This window comes from Petromyzon marinus, chromosome 4, assembly GCF_048934315.1.
Source record: "Petromyzon marinus isolate PM22_M1 ecotype Great Lakes invasive population chromosome 4, UKy_Petmar_22M1.pri1.0, whole genome shotgun sequence".
Lineage (NCBI taxonomy): Eukaryota > Metazoa > Chordata > Hyperoartia > Petromyzontiformes > Petromyzontidae > Petromyzon > Petromyzon marinus.
Genome location: NC_133670.1, coordinates 5,361,825 through 5,380,867, shown reverse-complemented (window position 1 = coordinate 5,380,867; position 19,043 = coordinate 5,361,825). Strand labels below are relative to the sequence as shown.

At 46.3% G+C, this 19,043-nt stretch overlaps 1 protein-coding gene across 6 annotated transcripts in view; it reads right to left on the bottom strand.

Moving 5' to 3' along the window:
- Window positions 1–19,043, bottom strand: part of LOC116938816 (la-related protein 4-like) — a 91,206-nt gene that overhangs the window by 61,798 nt on the left and 10,365 nt on the right. Inside the window, exon 1 of one of the 6 annotated variants that reach the window (XM_076054981.1) lies at window positions 7,644–11,041. The exons of 4 other annotated variants lie outside the window; for them this stretch is intronic. In XM_076054981.1, coding sequence (XP_075911096.1) covers window positions 7,644–7,658 — 15 coding nt within the window. In that variant the 5' untranslated portion in view covers window positions 7,659–11,041. Of the gene's footprint in view, window positions 1–7,643; window positions 11,042–19,043 lie in introns of those variants that run through there. One more of the 6 variants, XM_032946498.2, reaches the window with a different exon arrangement.

Sequence of the window (19,043 nt, the reverse complement as noted above, 5' to 3'; positions counted from 1 at the left end):
ATTATCTGTTAGTAATTCCCAAGTTAACTGGTCAGTTTCCTCAACCCAGTCAATGTTTAATCCCTCACTCTTGCTAGTATTTCTTCTCAAGCTCCTTCCAAGATAAATGTAACTCTCCCCTTCTTATATAACCCCCCCCCCCCCCCCGGAATGTTAAAATGTCCCCATAAGACTCCTCGCAAAACTTGTAAAAATCTAAGCATGCAGAACTGTACTTAACTTCAGCCTTAAAACTCCACTCACAACTTATTTCCTCCATTTGTTTTCCATTCACAAACAACGATTACAGAACCTCTCTGTCCTCAAGATGCTATAATCCCTATTCAACTAGTCTCTCATATAACCATGTTTCTTTCAGCATTCAAACAATAATTCAAACTTATAATGCGCATTCCATCCTAAATCATTGAGGTACGTAAATAACCTTCATCTCCCCGTCCATAAATCTATTCCCCTCCGTTTTTTTTAAACGTTAAGCTCATCTATTTCTTCTTGTTTCTAACGGACTACTACTTTATTACCAGTTCACCACTGCTCTTGCTGGTGTCTCTCTCCCCCCTGCGCTTTGTAAATTGTTACCGCAACATTGCCGGATTCTACGCTTTATTCAAATACATTTGACATCGTCAGGAATTGCCTTTCCGAGTTCAGCAGCACAGGTTTCTGATAGGAGCACCAGCAGCAGCGGTAAGCGTCCACATCTCTTCCTTTAACCGCACGTGGCAACATCAAAGCGCCCGGCACGGGCCAATTTTCAGCCGCTCACGATCAATGCCGTCTTTCTTTATTTAAAAACGTAAGTTATGCAATGAGAGGCATTGTGAAATCAGCATATTGCCTCTGACAAGATAGCGTCCAAATTCAATGTCGTCCGTTCGTCACTGTCAGGACGGCACCTTAATGTGCAGGCACCGCACTTAGTCGATCGCGAGCAAGGAGTCTGCGTCGTTTAGTTTCGCCTAGAGACCCCCGTTTCACTCATCATCAACCCCCCCCCCCACCCCCTTTTTCTGATATCAAAATCTTCTTGTCAAGTTTTTTAGTTTTCTACTTCTGCACAACCAAGTTGTTTATGCTGTCCTTCCATGAAATTCATAGCATCGACACCTCCGCCCTTCCTGTCCCCCCTCCAACTTCACCAACCTGCCCTAATCCGGCATGGTGAAGCATGGTCAAAAATCCACCATGACTGACATGGCATGGGGAGGCCTTTATCCAGCAATGGAATCACGAAGAGCAGTGATATAATATATAGAGTTGTAGTATACGATGGACAAATAACGTGTATTTTCTACAGCCGCAATTACAAAACATCAGAGAAAACATTTATTATTTCAAAACGTAAAATTATAAAATCAGCAACAAGTCTCCCACTTCATAATCTACGCAATTAGCAGTTAAATAAGCTGTTCCCTACACATTCACCAATAGCGCTGTCCTAAAATGACAATATATATACATAACAGGCAACGTTTCAGGCAATTAAAATACTTCACGACAGAAAGATGTGATTTGTGCCATGCATAAGGGACATTGCTTGAAACGTTGCCTATTATATATCGTTTCCTTTTAAGGGCAGTGTTACTGATGAACGTGTTGAATTTAAAATTATATATTATTTGTGCGTATGCACCCCACTGCCAAAGCAATATTATGAAACACCGTTTCATATGAATCCCTCAAATCAATTTTTTTTTATTATGTTGAACTTGGCAAACATTGCCTAAAAATGTTATAAATTGATTTGCATTTTAATGAGGGAAATAAGTATTTGACCCCTCTGCAAAACATGACTTAGTACTTGGTGGCAAAACCCTTTTTGGCAATCACAGAGGTCAGACGTTTCTTGTAGTTGGCCACCAGGTTTCCATACATCTCAGGAGGGATTTTGTCCCACTCCTCTTTGCAGATCTTCTCCAAGTCATTAAGGTTTCGAGGCTGACGTTTGGAAACTCGAACCTTCAGCTCCCTCCACAGATTTTCTATGGGATTAAGGTCTGGAGACTGGCTAGGCAACTCTAGGACCTTAATGTGCTTCTTCTTGAGCCACTCTTTTGTTGCCTTAGCCGTGTGTTTTTGGTCATTGTCATGCTGGAATACCCATCCACGACCCATTTTCAATGCCCTGGCTGAGGGAAGGAGGTTCTCACCCAAGATTTGACGGTACATGGCCCCGTCCACGGTCCTTTGATGTGGTGAAGTTGTCCTGTCCCCTTAGCAGAAAAACACCCCCAAAGCATAATGTTTCCACCTCCATGTTTGACGGTGGAGATGGTGTTCTTGGGGTCATAGGCAGCATTCCTCCTCCAAACACGGCGAGTTGAGTTGATGCCAAAGAGCTCCATTTTGGTCTCATCTGACCACAACACTTTCACCCAGTTGTCCTCTGAATCATTCAGATATTCATTGGCAAACTTCAGACGGGCATGTATATGTGCTTTCTTGAGCAGGGGGACCTTGCGGGCGCTGCAGGATTTCAGTCCTTCACGGCGTAGTGTGTTACCAATTGTTTTCTTGGTGACAATGGTCCAAGCTACCTTGAAATCATTGACAAGATCCTCCCGTGTAGTTCTGGGCTGATTCCTCACCGTTCTCATGATCATTGCAACTCCACGAGTTGAGATCTTGCATGGAGCCCCAGGCCGAAGGAGAATTGACAGTTCTTTTGTGTTTCTTCCATTGGCGAATAATCGCACCAACTGTTGTCACCTTCTCACCAAGCTGCTTGGCAATGGTCTTGTAGCCCATTCCAGCCTTGCGTAGGTCTACAATCTTGTCCCTGCCATCCTTGGAGAGCTCTTTGGTCTTGGCCATAGTGGAGAGTTTGGAATCTGATTGACTGATTGCTTCTGTGGACAGGTGTCTTTTATACAAGTAACAAGCTGAGATTAGGAGCACTCCCTTTAAGAGTGTGCTCCTAATCTCAGCTCGTTACCTGTATAAGACACCTGGGAGCCAGAAATCTTTCTGATTGAGAGGGGGTCAAAATACTTATTTCCCTCATTAAAATGCAAATCAATTTATTACGTTTTTCTGGATATTTTTGTTGTTATTCTGCCTCTCACTGTTCAAATAAACCTACCATTAAAATGATAGACTGATCATTTCTTTGTCAGAGGGCAAATGTACAAAATCAGCAGGGGATCAAATACTTTTTTCCCCTCACTGTACAATCACACAACTCCAAACCCCTTGTGGCTGTGATCACGTGCAAACAGATGTAATTACAACGACAAAAGGGACCAGATGTAAGTTTTATCAATTCACAATTTGACTCCACCGACTGTGAACGCATTTGAATTGGTGAGACCGGTGTGCGTAGCAGCTTCCATGGGAGGTCACTCCTTCTTGCCTTCTGCTCCCTCTGCCTTGAATTCTCTTCTCACCCCCCCCCCCCCAAACTTCGTGCAGCTGAGATTGCTGCTGCCCTCGTTCAAGTCCAGACCTTAAGACTGCATTCGTTTTCACGTTGAGAGCCCAAATGTTGTTTATTTCTCTCTCTCTCTGCTCTGCGAAGCGTCTGGAGACGTGACTGTGTTTACACGCCGCTATATAAATCGTGTTGTAACACTGTGGTGCATGCATACAACTCGAAACCAAGAAATCGCCTGTTTGGTGACCGCACGGATGCTGTGGTTCTGTCTGCAAATTAGTATTCTTGCAAGGACATTTAAGAATACGCATTCTCAAACAAAACGACCCAGTGTAGTAATTCTGTACGATTACAACTCAATCCAATACGATGCATTAATCCGCAGGATAAGCCCAGATCTCTGTAAATTCTGTCCGTAGCACAGTGATCCCTTCAAGACAGTAGTGTTGTGTACAGTGCACATGTGTGCCTAGTATTTGGTGGGGTTTTTTTTTACCGTATAACTTCAAACATTTGCAGCGAAACTGACGCAAAGTTGTCGCCCGTCCATCCCGAACCCAGTGCGGATTGTCACATGACGGACACGTGTTGCTCATGACACATTTTGGAAAAAAGCGGTGTTTTCGCCGTATGATGTGGTCACTCACGAGCAAGAATGTGCCAGAGTTTGCAGAAGCAAAAGTCCCAGCTTGGAAAGGGCTGACGGAGGAGCGGGGGATCTTGGTCGTGCGGAGGGAAACCGTGAGATTTCATAGACAGGGCCTGGCTGGCCATGAATTTCAAGAGTTTAACGACAATGTGTGTCGTACGCCCTCCTCCACCCGACGCAGCCAACGAAATAAAGATGCCACGCGATCAAACACGCCAATCTTCCCTATAGCTGCAGCACTCCGGTGTGTCGGGGAGAAAGGAACATGCCTATCTACCCTTACCAAGTTTTAAATATACCTAGAAGCTTCCAGGCACAAATAATGCATTGAATTCGCAATGTGGCTATGTGGGTGTAGAGTCGTTTGGTTTCCACAACCTGTGATTACCAAAGGAAAACGGACATATCCAGGTAAAAACTAACGACAGTAGTCCCTCGGTTAACAGTGACATCGGTTAACGGTTTTTCAGTTAACGTTTCGCCTCCCATAGGATCCCATGGTTTCTATGAACGTTAAAATTCTGACGAACGCTAGTGTTTATGTTATGCACGCGGGCGCCAATTTCGGTCAATCGAGCGCTAGTAACTGGAGCTGAGCCATGCCCTCAGCCAATCAGCGACCCCCATTTATGAGCGTTCAGACCTGGACTTTGTTAACATTGCGTTTTCTGTTTTGGCGGTGGAAATATCTCTTGCAGACTCAGCGATTTTTACTTATTTTTCTACTTACATGTGAACTAACAGTGATTTCAATGGCCCCTCGAGTGAATTGGCAAAATGGAAAAGATAAGTAGGAAAGTAATTCGCCTTAAAATGAAGCAGGACATTATTGATTAGCATGAAAATGGGGTTAAAAACTATTTCATCAGAAAGAGCCCCAGATTAGACATCTTGAGCCAGCACTTTTTAACTTCCAGAGGTTCCAATGGAAGGAGACTCTCCTTTCAAAAATGCATTTTCTCCTACCTCAACTTCTCCATCAACCCCATTAAGCCAGCCATCTTCTTCGCCTTAGGCAATACAGTTTCATGCTCTATTTATTCATTATCTAACTATGTTTCTATTCGTATCAATCCTTTAATATGTTCTCACGTTGATTTGTTAATATTGAGTGTTTAAATGTTATATGCTATGCTTTCAAAAAGGTCAACTTTCGACCATCTTGGAACGAATTAATGCTTTTAACGTGTAATTTCTATATTCGATTTACAATTATTTTGGTTAAAAGTAGTTTTCATGGAAGGGATTAAAACCCTTAACCAAGGGACTACTGTACTATTGTTATAATACCAAGTAAGGCCTATTGAGCTATGTAGCTATTTTCCAGAAGCGACCTGGCCACAAATGATAACGCGACGAAGTGGCTTATCACGTGGAAATGTATGGCAGCCAAATTACTCTAAACGCATCTTGATCCTAAATGTGGAGGGTAAAAAACTGTCCTGGAGAAAAATCCACTCGACGACAGGAAGAACAAATATACAGGCACCAGGATGGGATTGAACCCACGACCTCCTGCATACCAGCAGAGGTAGTTAACATCTCGCCACCATAGCGCCCCAGGCAACATCCAGCCTGTGCATGGCATAATAATACGTAGGCCGATGGCGTAATGAACCCAGCTCAATTCCCGGCAGCAGCAGCAGCCAGTGTATGCGTGTGTTGAACTTCTTTGGCACGGTACGTAGCCAACTGCGCCAATCGAAGGTTTGGGGGGAGGACAACCAACTAAACACCAAATCAGTTCAAAATAAATTAATTTTCAATCTAGATTTAAAAGTGCATAGCTCCAGTGGATTTCTAATATCGCAAGGAAAAAGCGTTCCAGACGGCCGCAGAAGTGCATCTGAAAGCTCACGACGCGGTGAAGACTGACATCGCCAGCGTGAGTGACGAGTGACATCACCATTGTGAGTGACGAGTGACATCACTAGCGTGAGTGACATCGCCAGCGTGAGTGACATCACCAGCGTGAGTGACGAGTGACATCGCTAGCGTGAGTGACATCACCATTGTGAGAGACATCGCCAGCGTGAGTGACATCGCCAGCGTGAGTGACATCACCAGCGTGAGTGACATCACCAGCGTGAGTGACATCGCTAGCGTGAGTGACATCACCAGCGTGAGAGACGAGTGACATCGCCAGCGTGAGTGACATCACCATTGTGAGTGACGAGTGACATCGCCAGCACGAGCGACCACTTCGCCAGTCTGCACCGACCAGCGTAGCTACACGGTTCGGTCAAACAGCCCGCATGAAAAAACGCGGCGTGGGGAGGTCTTCATAAAGGGCTGCAAAAAGATCACTTGATGTTGCTATACCATGACAATCGAGTCCAGGGCAAAGGGCTGCTAAGCATCTGGTTTGCAGCGCCACATGCAGCTATGTGGTGTGGCAGTAAACACTTTTTTAGACGCCCTCGCCATCCTGCCATGCCTCGGGCCCCGTCTACCCGAGTGCCTGTGCCATAGCGACACTCATTCAAGCACGCGGGCACAAGCTCGATTCACGCACGCTGGCTCACCTCTCCAACACAATGGCCACTCCACTTACAATAATAACATTCAGTCTGGCCCAAAGGCACCCACGCACGCGCGCCACTCCACGCAAATAACGCGGCCGAAAGATTTTGTTTAAATGCCCGCTCGGTTTCCTACAGCCCCCCCCCACCACCTTCCCGTAATGAGCACGGACGTGCAGGCGGAACTAGATTTAATCTCAGTTTAGCGTCTCGAGTCGTCGCTATTCAGATGACGCGCGACTAGTGAATACTTGCACGAGTGCAGGCCGGAGGGCATGTGCTGTGATGCTCTGTGTGCCTGTGCACCTATCTCGTGCGCCCATCTGTTCACACAAACCGGCAGCGTCAGAATGCAGCTTTCGCCACGTTTTGTTGGCTGCGTTTCACGTGCATTTACATAGATACATTAATAAATATATACGCATATACAGGGGTGGCCCAAAAGTCAGGACACTTTGAGTTATTTCATGAATTTTAACACTGGTATGAACACATTGCAATTAAGTTAATATTGTATCTAGTATTATTATTCACAATATTGGTATTGCTCTTGTGGGGTCGCCTCAATTCCGTCATTTACAAAACTCGTCAAAGAGAATGTATGCGTTGTGCATCTATGTCAATGAAAGTCAGTTTGAACATTTGTTAAAATAAATGAAATCATGCAATGTGATCTGTTGAAATATAATAACCCTACATGTCCTGACTATTGGGCCACCCTGTATATATAAACATCAACAGCTGAAATTAACGATGCTGCAAGAACAGATACATCGGAATGCCATTGCTTCTATTGATACTACTTGCTGCAGATGACGATGATGATGAAATAATTTCACCCCACGAGGGTCCAGTATTTGATTGTTTGGCCAATTCCATTGTAACAAGTCGCCAACCGTGCTAATCGGAGGTGCGGGGAGGGGGGAAGGACAAAAAAATTACTGCACAACAAAAATCAGTTCTAAAGAAATGAGTTTTCAATCTAGATGATTTAAAAGTGGCTTCCGAATATCGGAAGAGCACTCCAAACGGCCGCAGAAGCGCGACTGAAAGTGCGCGTGATGCTGCGACGGGACGCACATGGGGTTCGTGTACTCACGTGCGGAACTGCCATTTCGTCGCCGTGGTGTTTCGCTTCACGAGTTTACATTATCACGCCGGACCCTATTAGCACGGTCGGCTACGTACGGTGCGAAAGAAGTTCAGCGTACGCACGTACGTACGAATGCACATCCACCGACCATCGCTCGCTGCTCTCTCTGGCAGCTCGCTCGCTCGCTCTGCGTGCAGTCCACCACCCCCCCCCATCCCTTGCTCCGCCGCGCGTGATTCGTTTGCCATGTGGTGGGCGGATGCGAATTGGAGCGCCGTCAGAAGGGCTTGAAGGGGGATGCGGCGGAGGATGGCTGTGGAATGGGGAGGTGGACCGCTTTAGAGAGATCGGCCCGCGTGGCGAGGAGCGAGACGAGTCGTGGTACCGCGGGACCGTGAGGGATAGTGACGGCACAGTGGCGAGGGCCAAGGCTGATGATGGTCAGGAAAATTAACGTGATGATGAAAGGTGAACGCAGACATGATGAGTTTGTTGTTTTTGCCACTATCCGTCATCTCTCGTCACCCGACACAGCGCACTTACGACTATGGCACCGCACGTCTTCCGTATTTTCCCATCATCCACAGCATTTTCCTGCATTAAGGGGAATTGTCCTGTCGTCTGCGCAAATAAGTTTACAGAACTGTGGTGCTGGTGGGCAGCCATGGAATGTGCTATTCTACAAACGTTCCCTTGAATGGGCTCTCACCTGAATATTAAGGTCTACTTATCCACGAGAAACACAAATGCCACACACCACTCCAGTTTCCTCTCAGACTCCATTAGTGCTACCCACAACACAGACACTCACCACGATGTGCGTAGCACGCCAAGTCGTACTCTGAGCACAAATCCAATTCTTTCGCTTCTCCACTCAGGATCCATTCTTTACAGAGGGAAACGCAACCAAGCCGCTCAACTCCCCTTACCCGATGGTTCCTGTGATACCTGAATCGTCCCATTATCCATGGATCATGTCCCGTGCCAGCATCCTCGGCGACGAGGAAGGGTGCAAATGGATAAGGGGAAAACTTTCCCCGTGTTCGTTTCTGATCTCTTCTTCCTGGCGTGCTCTCCGCTCGAGAGTCCAAGGCCTTCCGACGTGGGGACTCGACTCAACCATGGCTCGCAGTGAGAGGATTTCCCGCCCCTTCTCCTCCGCTGTCTGCGTCGCTTGGAATTATCCGCCTCCAGCCCAGGTGTGCTATTATTACTACGAGTTTTATTTAACCAGGTAAGGCCCACAAAGGTGTATAGCTCTTTTTCAGAAGCGACCTGGCCATCGCAAATGATAGCTCGACAAAGTGGCTTGTCACGCGGAAATGTATGGCAGCAACGATGCTCTCAACGCGTAATGCTGATTCTAAATTTGGAGTGAAAAAAACCACGCGACCACAGGTAGAGAAACACACAAACTCCAAATATACAACAGGAGTCAGGGTAGGGATCGAACCCACTACCTCTTCCATACCAGGCGAGGCAGATAACATCTCGCCACCGCGGCACCCTTGACTCCCTGTCCCTCTACTCAAGCACAGGGTTAAGACGTTTCCTCTTCCCTAACGCCAATGGCTCATCCCATCTCGTAACATACGCACGCTTACTCCTCCTCGTTCCCCACGATGAACAGGTCTCGTGGCTTTGTACACGGCATGCAGGTGGAGTTGCATTTGAACCCCTTGCAACAACCATTGTTGTCCCCAACCCGCGCACCTCCGATTAGCACGACTGGGCAAGAAGATCAACATACATACATACATGCGATCCAAAGTTAACATGCATTAACGGCTACAGATCAAACGTATTCACATTAGACATTGTTATTCTATCAGTAGGAATAACAGTACACCACTTGGGGCAGTTTAGCATTACCTTCAACAAATATACAGTACATTGGTTTCTTGTCAAGTAAGCGCCAGTTTAATTCGAGTAAGCTCAAACTTCAATATGTATCCAGCCGTCACGATTCCGAAGCTAACAAGCTTTACATCTGTGCGCAGCCATTCGCAACGCGCCTGCACGTGAGTGTGCGTGGGGAGCGGTGGCGCAGTGGTTAACGGACTGCGCGATGAACACCAGCGAAGCGAGTTCGAATCTGTGGCCTCCCCCAGGTCGATTCAGCCTCAAACGAGTCACTGGGAAGACAACGGAGGCCAGCTATGGTGCTGGCCACCCACCCCCTCATGTCCCGTGCCAGCCTTCATAGGATCAATTTTAATGTGCAATTTCATTGAAGGACTGTGTATTTTCTTGGTGTGGTCAGGACTGTTCTTGGTGTTGTTTTTCTGCCTTGCCCAAGCTTGGGAATTGGTGTACTTATGCCGTTTGGACTGATGTACTTAATCTATTTAACATATTAATTTGTATTGATTTGCTTACCTTTCCTATACTTTGTACTGCAATCGTTTTTTTTGCATTATTTGTTGTTGTAACTTTCTGACTTGCCCCAACTGGATATCTATGAAAAAGAGCTTCACATCTCATAAGATTTCTCCAGGATATATAAAGATTCTCATTCTGATAGGTGCTCGCTAATAGCACTTGTCCCAAAAGGTCTTTCAAGGCTATACGAGGCATCTTTGTCTTTGTGTCAAATAGCTCGCAAATAGCTTGGGCTGTCATTTGACTCCTGCTGGGCAAAGGCAGCCCCCTCTGTCTGTGGTGAATCTGCTGCAAGTGGCTGGCCCATGAGCAGAGTTAAAGGTCTGCCTCGTTTCTCCCACTGCTGCCATCAGCCACCACAACTTGTATCGATTACCAAGGTTATAAACAACACTGCGTCTTCATCGTACACCGTCACGTGAATGCTCACCACTGTTACCTTACGAGCAGCTTCTTTCGTACGGCCTATTTTGAGCATTTATAAGAGACACCTTGTTTAACCGAATTAGTGATTCAATTTACACAACAGGCGACGTTTCGGGCAATGGACTTTCTTCATGGCACAAAGCACATCTTTCTCTTATAAAGTATGTCCACTGCCCAAAACATTTCCTATTTTATTTATACAGTAAACCCTTGTTAATTCGACACATGGGGCTCTAGCCTTGCCGAATTATCAAATATTCCGAATTATGTACAATGGGACTCCCCAGTGCATCCTGCCCCAATATATTTTTTTTTCCCCAAACTCTTCACACACCATACACGCATTGACACACCTGCATCCATTCCATCCAAAACATTGCATTTGTCTCGCAGACTAAGGGATTTATACTTCAGTCCCGTTCTATCACTCCTTGATGTACGGTAGGTGTAGACGACATTTCTGCGGGGGTTGGCTTGCACAGAGTGCATAAACAAGTCCAAAGCGACGTCACCGTCTGCACGGACGCTGACCACGCGCGCCGCCACCAGACCGAGTCGTTGTTTTGGTCGTGGTACTCGGCGTCACCCCACGTGCATGCCGATATTGGACCATTCGGTACGGCAAATTCGGCTCATGGTGAATTACTAATATACTGTGTATATGCCGAAAGCGCAGCCGTGTCCAATTATCCCCAATTACGAATGATCAAACACCGAAATAACGAGGATTTACTGTGTATTTGTTTGTCTTTTTAGGGCAGAGTTGATTTGGCGAATGCGTTGCATTTCTGGCCATTAGCACGGTCGGCTACGTACGGTAGCCAACCGTGCTAATGGGTAGTATTGTTGCTGCTATACATTTCCGTGTGATGGTGCGAAAGCAGTTCAACATACATACATTATATTATATACGTTTCCTTTTAAAGCCACGACGTTATTGACAAATGTGTTGAGTTTTTTTTCTTTGAGTCATTTAATTGATTTGTATGAGTCGGGGGGGGGGGGAGGGTAGCCCTTTCCCTACCCACCACCCACCACCTTCACGTGTATATTGGGGAGCAGTGCCAATTTACGTGGTCCGTGGTTTGGTGTTCGCAGCCGCTGTTGCACACAGGGGACAGAGAGAGAGAGTGAGAGTCTGTGATTTTCCATTTGTGTGTCATGTGTCCACATCTCCCGTGGTGTGGATCTGGGAAAACATAATCATAAAACTCTTTTTATTTTACCAGGTAAGGCCCACTGAGCTATGTAGCTCTTTTTCAGAAGCGACCTGGCAATCACAAATGATAGCTCAACGAAGTGGCTTATATACTCTTAACGCATGTTTCTAAATGTGGAGGGAAAAACCGGAGGGCCCGGAGAAAAATCAATGTGACCAAGGGAAGGTCACTGCAAACTCCAAATATACACGAGGCATCACGGTCGGGATCGAATCCACAACCTCCTGTGTAGCAGGCGAGATAGTTAACGTCTCGCCACCGTGGCACTGAGCAAGTCTTTTCCAACCGTCTAACGACTCAAAACACTATATTCTTAGCTCTTTCGGTAAGAATACCAATTACTACAGTCACGAAAGCTTTAAATCAAAAGACTCAAAACACTCTTGCCTAATATCACTAACATTTTTAAGTGTACAACATTTTCTTTAAAATTATGTTTAAATAAGTCACGGACAATTACACACAAGTGCTTGTGCGTAATAATTCCACAACGACTTTCATGGCTGATTCGGCTTTAAAATGTAAACATGCATGCAATGAATGCTTAAACTCCTATTACCCGAATTCCTATTATCCGATACAGCTATTATTTAGACTCGCAAACTGACTTTCACAACATCCGGAGGAGCCGAAGAAAAATCCACGCGTCCACGGGAAGAGAGATACGCAAATTCCAAATATGCAGGCGTCAGGGTCGGGATCGAACCCCACGATCTGCTGTACACCAGGCGAGGTAGTTAACATCTCGCCGCCGCGTTAATCACGCAGCAACAGCATGCCGATCCCATCAGCACCACCACCCCTCCTCCCCGCTTCATCCACGCAGGCACGGCCGCCATACACTCAGGGTCACACACTTCAAACGGCACCGACTGCCCTATCTGTATCACTCTATCTGTGTATCTCCCTCCCGGTCTTCCCCCCTGCCAGCTCATCCGCCTCTCCCACAACCCATGCCTCCACCCACGGGTGCAAGTAAAGGATGTGGAAGCGAACAGCTTGATCCAGACCACCCCCATTCCCCCCGAGAGACCGACCACTTAGCCACAGCACTTCACCGGACACTTGTATTCACGCTTTTCACTTGTCACGGCATGTGTAGTGGGTCCAACTGAGTCGCAGACGTTGTTCCTTTTAGAGGCAACACTTTTATTTGTAACACCGTGACACGAAGGGGTAACTGCCCCTTTACCAGACTGCAGCGAGTTACTGCTACGAAGAGTCGGACCCTCACTCGGGTCTCCGACCACGTGGTTGCCTCGTAGGACGAAGAGCTTCAGCTTGAGACGTAGAGCTTCCCGGTTCCAAATGTTGAGCTTCCAGCCTGTAGAATGAAGCGACCCCGGTCCCTCTCAGGGACCCGCCTCATATCCCTCTCCGGGTGGGGCCACTTCGCCCTTGGCCCCGCCCGCCTTCCAGAACATTCTCGTTCCCTCTCGATCCTTCTCAAGAGCTCTCTCCAGACACGTGACCACCCACTAGTCCCCCCACCTGGGGCCCCCTGTGTGGACATTCCAGATCATGTGTCTACGGGTTCAACCAGAGTGCCACGGCCCGGGGCAACCCTGCCCCTGGGCTGACACTCACCCCCTCCCGCTCGTGGGAGCCCCCACCACACGCTGTGCGTGGTGCCCGCACTATCCCAGTGCTCGCCAAGCCCCGCTAGGGCTGGTACTACACACAGCCACCCACACGGTGCTGTCCACGCTAGGGCTGGTGTTACACACAGCCACCCACACGGTGCTGTCCACGCTAGGGCTGGTACTACACACAGCCACCCACACGGTGCTGTCCACGATGTAGGAACATCGAACGGCACGAACCCTTCCAGGCTGGCACCATCCCAGATGTCACTACACATGCGCAAACTGTGCCTGTCCATGCAATTGTCAGATCACAACGGCATAAATAACACTTTTCGCCAAGTTACCGATGACAGCTCCGAGGTGTTTACGGATTGCTGCTGCGTTATGACGACACTACTCGACTGTTGGGCATTGTCAATAAATTACCATACATTACGCTTGCCGTGTTTCATACGTAGAGTGTAACAAGATTGTGCTTATTAAACAGTCCACTGCGCCACGGAGAATGTCAGTGGTGATCTGATCCTAAAACTAAACTATTTATGAAACTTTTTTTATTTTACCAGGTAAAGCACACTGAGCTATATAGCTCAAATGATAGCTCAACGAAGTGGCTTATCACGTGGACATTTATAGCAGCCAAATACTCTAAACGCGTGATGTCGATTCTAAATGCGGAGGGAAAAAACCAGAGGACACGGAGGAAAATTCACGCGTCCACGGGGAGAACATGCAAAATACAAACATATAGGCGTCAGGGTCGGGATCAAACCCAGGATCTCCTGTATACCAGGCAAGTTAGTTAACATCTCGCCTGTGCATCGACCTGCGTTAACCAGGTCGAACAATCCCCATGACCACAATGGCATGGAATGCCTTCATCCAACAGTGTAATGACTGGACTAATAAGTTATTACTTTTAATAATTATTAAACGGACATTCCAAAATAGTGAGAAGCATATCCCTCATTCCACTGATTAACATCACGTTCTCTATTCGAACTACAGGCCATCACCCATACACCAATTCGCTCTATACTCTTTGGTTCTTTCGGTAAATTGTATTCATGAAATGGCTTGCCAGCCTTAATGCAGGGTTAAACATTCACAGCAAAGTCAGACTCATAATCTTTATTTAGACTGGAGGAATCCGATTATCTATTAAGCTCTTTTTCAGTTATGTCCAGTAAGTAAAAGTTCAGTTTGACAAAGTAAAATAACACAACACGCCAGTGTAAGAAGCAAGACGGTAAACCCTCTTCATAAAGGCAGGGTATAAACAATGCACGAAGAGCGGCAATGATGTCAAGACAAATCTCAACGCGTACCGTGGTATTTGAAAATGTGTCAAGTTATTTGAACGAGTGAATTCTAGCACACGCCTGTAATCCAGCACTTTGAAGGGGGTTAGTGGCCAGGGCAAATATCATTACTGTACAGTCCTGCACTTGCATATGGGGGAATGCTGCGTTGGTGTCGTGGCTAGCACAACTGGAATTGCAATCCTCGTCACGGTTCGACTCCATCTCCTGATGCGGCAGCTGAAACAATGGGGCAACTTTATTCAATGCACCGCCTGTCCACCCAGCAGTTACAAATCGGTAGGTCACAGTCAGTCGACTGGCAGGTGGCGTAAGGCGAGGTAAAGTGTGGGTACTCCCACCTCTCTCAAAGAGGTCTGGCCCAGTGTGGAAGAGTAGGCGAAACACCTGCTAAGGGAGGCTCTCGAGAGCTCCCTCCAGTGGAGACCCCTTCCACCAGCAGTGGCATGAGCAAGGAATTTCAGTGATGCGCCTTTACGATTTGCAGTGCTTGAGTAAAACACCCAACTCGCATGGTTCTAGACGGCCAGTCGACCGCAGGTGTACGTTGCACACCTATCCGAACGTATCTTGTCGGGCGCATTCTCCAAGCATATACTAAATAGGGCTATACCAAAATAAATACACTGAAAATAAGTATTTTCTTTTCCGGGGCACTCTTGTATCATCCACAAACAACATCGATTTAAAAAAAAAAAACCCTCGACCCAAATCCTCCAAACAATTCCCGGCAGAAAGTTAGTCTTTATAGCCTGGTGGGGAAAGGGCAATAATGTAACGTTAGACGTGTCGGTATTGTGGGCCACCTCCATGAGGCATCACTGAGGGCTATGATGCAATAGTGCGGTAACATATGAACACAATGTATATTTAATAGGCCTATACGATCAAGCAGCTTGTTCCCTTAATTTATGGATCAGATCATGAAAAAAACCGAATGGAGAAGAAATGCCTCTCGTCAATTTCGCACATAATTGGAAGATACTACAGTATTCAGGCATAATATAATCTGCGGATCAATTCTCATCATCCGTCATATAAATCGCAAAGCACACAGTTCAATCGACGTTAAATATATTTTAGGCCTAATAATCTACAAAATGTTTCATCTCCCATCGATTCCACCAATGGGGGCACATTCATGAAACGCGTATGCACACTCTCCTCTGGCATCAGACGCAAGCATGCAAAGTCTGCTTTGCTAATCGCCACTGGCGCAAAGGTTAGCGAGCAAATATGAACATTGACCCCGTCCCCGCCACTTCAAAACGATGGCACTCTCATCCGGCCCAAAAAGGGGCAGATCAAATAAGTTGCCACCGTATCGGCGTCGGCTGCTTGTCTAGCTTCACGGTGCAATTACCAATGTACGGCTGCACACAATACAAACGTTGCGAACAGGAGCAAATCATGGTGCAATATCTCTTCATTTTTTTGTTTTCATAAAGGGCAACAGTTGGTTTGGGGGTTCATATCGGGGGAAATGCAATTTTGCAACAACAACAACAACAAAAAACATTCAACAAGAACGGTATCTTTGTACCTTATTACCAAACAAACAGAGGGTTGTGATTAGTCCGGCAGCTTGTGTGAAGGGAGGTGGGTTTATGTCTGTAATTCTGGTGTCACCACCACTCCACAGGCGCTCAAAACAACGCTCATGCAAAAAAGCAACAGACATACTTTTGCCCGTACATAACTGCACGCGTCCTTTTAGCGGAATGTGCTCATGCTATGGACTGAAGCCATTTGCAACACTGGCTGAATGGTCAGCTCCGAGCTATGGGTTCGATCCAGACCCCAATGCCTGTATATTTGGAGTTTGAAAGTTCTCCCCGTGGTCGCGTGGATTTCTCTCCGGATCCTCCGGTTTTTTCCCTCCACATTTAGAATCAACATGTGTTTAGAGTATTTGGCTGCTATAAATTTGCACGTAAGCCACTTCGGGGGGGGTTACCATTTGTGCCCAGATCGCTTCTGAAAAGAGCTATATAGCTCAGTAGGCCTTGCCTGGTAAAATAAAATAAAAAAAATTACAGTTTAGTTTCATCAATTCTGAATAATAACATTGGCTGGGAAAACCGCAGGCGTTAACACGGTGTATTTCATTAATTCCTTGCAAACAAACCCAATTGTTAATTTCCACCGGTGAAAGTGAATGGAGAATAGGCACTGAATAGAAGCACACAGGAAGAGAAAAGGAGTAGCCAACCCCATGCAATAATGGGACTTCTGGCTGAGAAGATCTTCCATACATTTCGGCCAAACCTTGCTCCAATAAAATGCAACAGATAACCCTAAAGAACATTCGCGCTCCTGAAGTGTGTCCTTCGACAAAGGCTAAGGTAGGCATGGCTAATTGGAATGCACATTGCAATGCTGCTTACGCGCGGGGGGATAGAGACTTGTGATTAAAGCCGTGTAGTTACAGCACAACATTCAAATCTGCTACTGGCTGATGCTTTTGAGTTTCAAGGATGCAAACTGTACAGCCGTAAACCACATGACTGGCTGCATTCGGCTTTCAGAACCAAGCTGGCTATTTATGAACCAAAACTAAAACCAGTCTGGCAAATGAAATCAGTTCAGCACAGAAATAGGCTTGCAAAATAAAAAGCGCTTTAAAATTGCAACCATTTAGGAAGGCTGAACACTTCTCATAACACGAATTCGGATTCGAGCTGTTCTGCTATAATGCTATAGGTACAACGTACAGTGTACACAAATACAAAGATCCCCTATGTAGCCTTTAACAGACTTTTGGAGAAAGTGCATTTAGAGAGCATCTTTTAAGGCTACCACGGGACACGACAGGGTGGGTGGCCAACACCATGCCTGGCCGTCTTTGTCTCCCCACGTGCTGATGTTTTCACACCACACCAGGTACTCATTTAAGGCGAAGTCAACCTAGGGGAGGCCAAGGACCGGTTCAAATAACCGCCACTTTTATTGGTAGTGAGCGGGAATCGAACTCTGGTGACCGGGTATTGCTAACCACTGTGCCACCACTCCCCACAATACACTATGCACATGCAGAGTAATGTATTGTAAAGTTCATATGCGGTTCACATGTTCATACTTTCTGTAAACTCATGAGGAATAATACACATCGAAGGTGATTTCGAGACACACAAATGTACAATTGCGACCACTGAATCAGTACTCCCATCATGTCTTGCATGTCACATGACACTGCCACACTGCATGTGTAATGTAGACCTTTTTTTTTGAGACCACAAACTCTACTTGTTGCCGTACGATGTATGTAAATTGTTGCAATCGTATGTATGTATGTATGTTGAACTGCTTTCGCACCATACATAGCCAACCATGCTAATCGGAGGTGTGATCATGGTATTGATGCTGCCGATGATTGTGTTGATCGTGATATTGAATAGCAGTACTGTATAAGCATGAGAAGAACCCAAAACAGAGGGCTGGTTTCATCCTTGCAATTTATTTACACCATCTCCTTTGTATTCTTTATCATATACGTCATGCATTGTCCTTCTTGTATTAGCCCATAATGTTGGCTCTGTAAGCTTAATTGCAACATTAACATTATAATGGATATGATTCACACAAATCTTGATTCTCAACACGTTTAAATAAATTATTTCTTTACGTTCCCAATGATGAGACACGTAACGATTCACCCTCCTCCCCTGCGCTGTTGACAAAGTGCCACTATTTGATTCTAGCACACACTGCCACCTCGTGTGTACTGCATCTTTGCATTGTACATTCCGTGCATTACGTCTCGTGCATTCTAGAATACTGGCCTGCAGGTCGGTGCATGAGCGAACAGTTTGCATATAATTCACATCATTCGCGATGCCTCGAGCGTCAGAATTAATTTCGACCGACAAACGGATGGATCGGTGCATGCCCAATGGTTAGCGGTGAGAACAACGGCTGAGGCTGATAACAGCGAGTGGCCGCTCTTCTGCTCTCCGCGGCATCGATGGCTTTGATGTCACGGACAGTCGCTGTGCCCGCCACGCCCGGTCGCCACTCCCAAGAGGACGTGCCCGCCACAGTCGCCTGAAGCAGCACACGGCTCTTCACTAAAAACGAAACTGTGAACAATTTTTATTTCTTCTTTGGTTCTTTCGGTAAAGTCGCGTAGAATGAGAATGAAGTAATAAATTAATAAAATAACACAATAAAATTCTCACGACGTTTCGGCCACAACACAAGTGGCCTTCATCAGGTGAAGGGACGAGACTGTCTGGAGGACAGCGCTGGAGCGTTAATGTTGCAATCTTGCTCCAGCGCTGTCCTCCAGACAGTCTCATCCCTTCACCTGATGAAGGCCACTTGTGTTGTGGCCGAAACGTCGTGAGAATATTATTGTGTTATTTTATTTTATTAATTTACTATTTTATTCTCATTCTACGTGACTTTACCGAAAGAACCAAAGAAGATGAATCCTTGCAGTCACGAAAGCTTTAAATCGAAATTTTTATT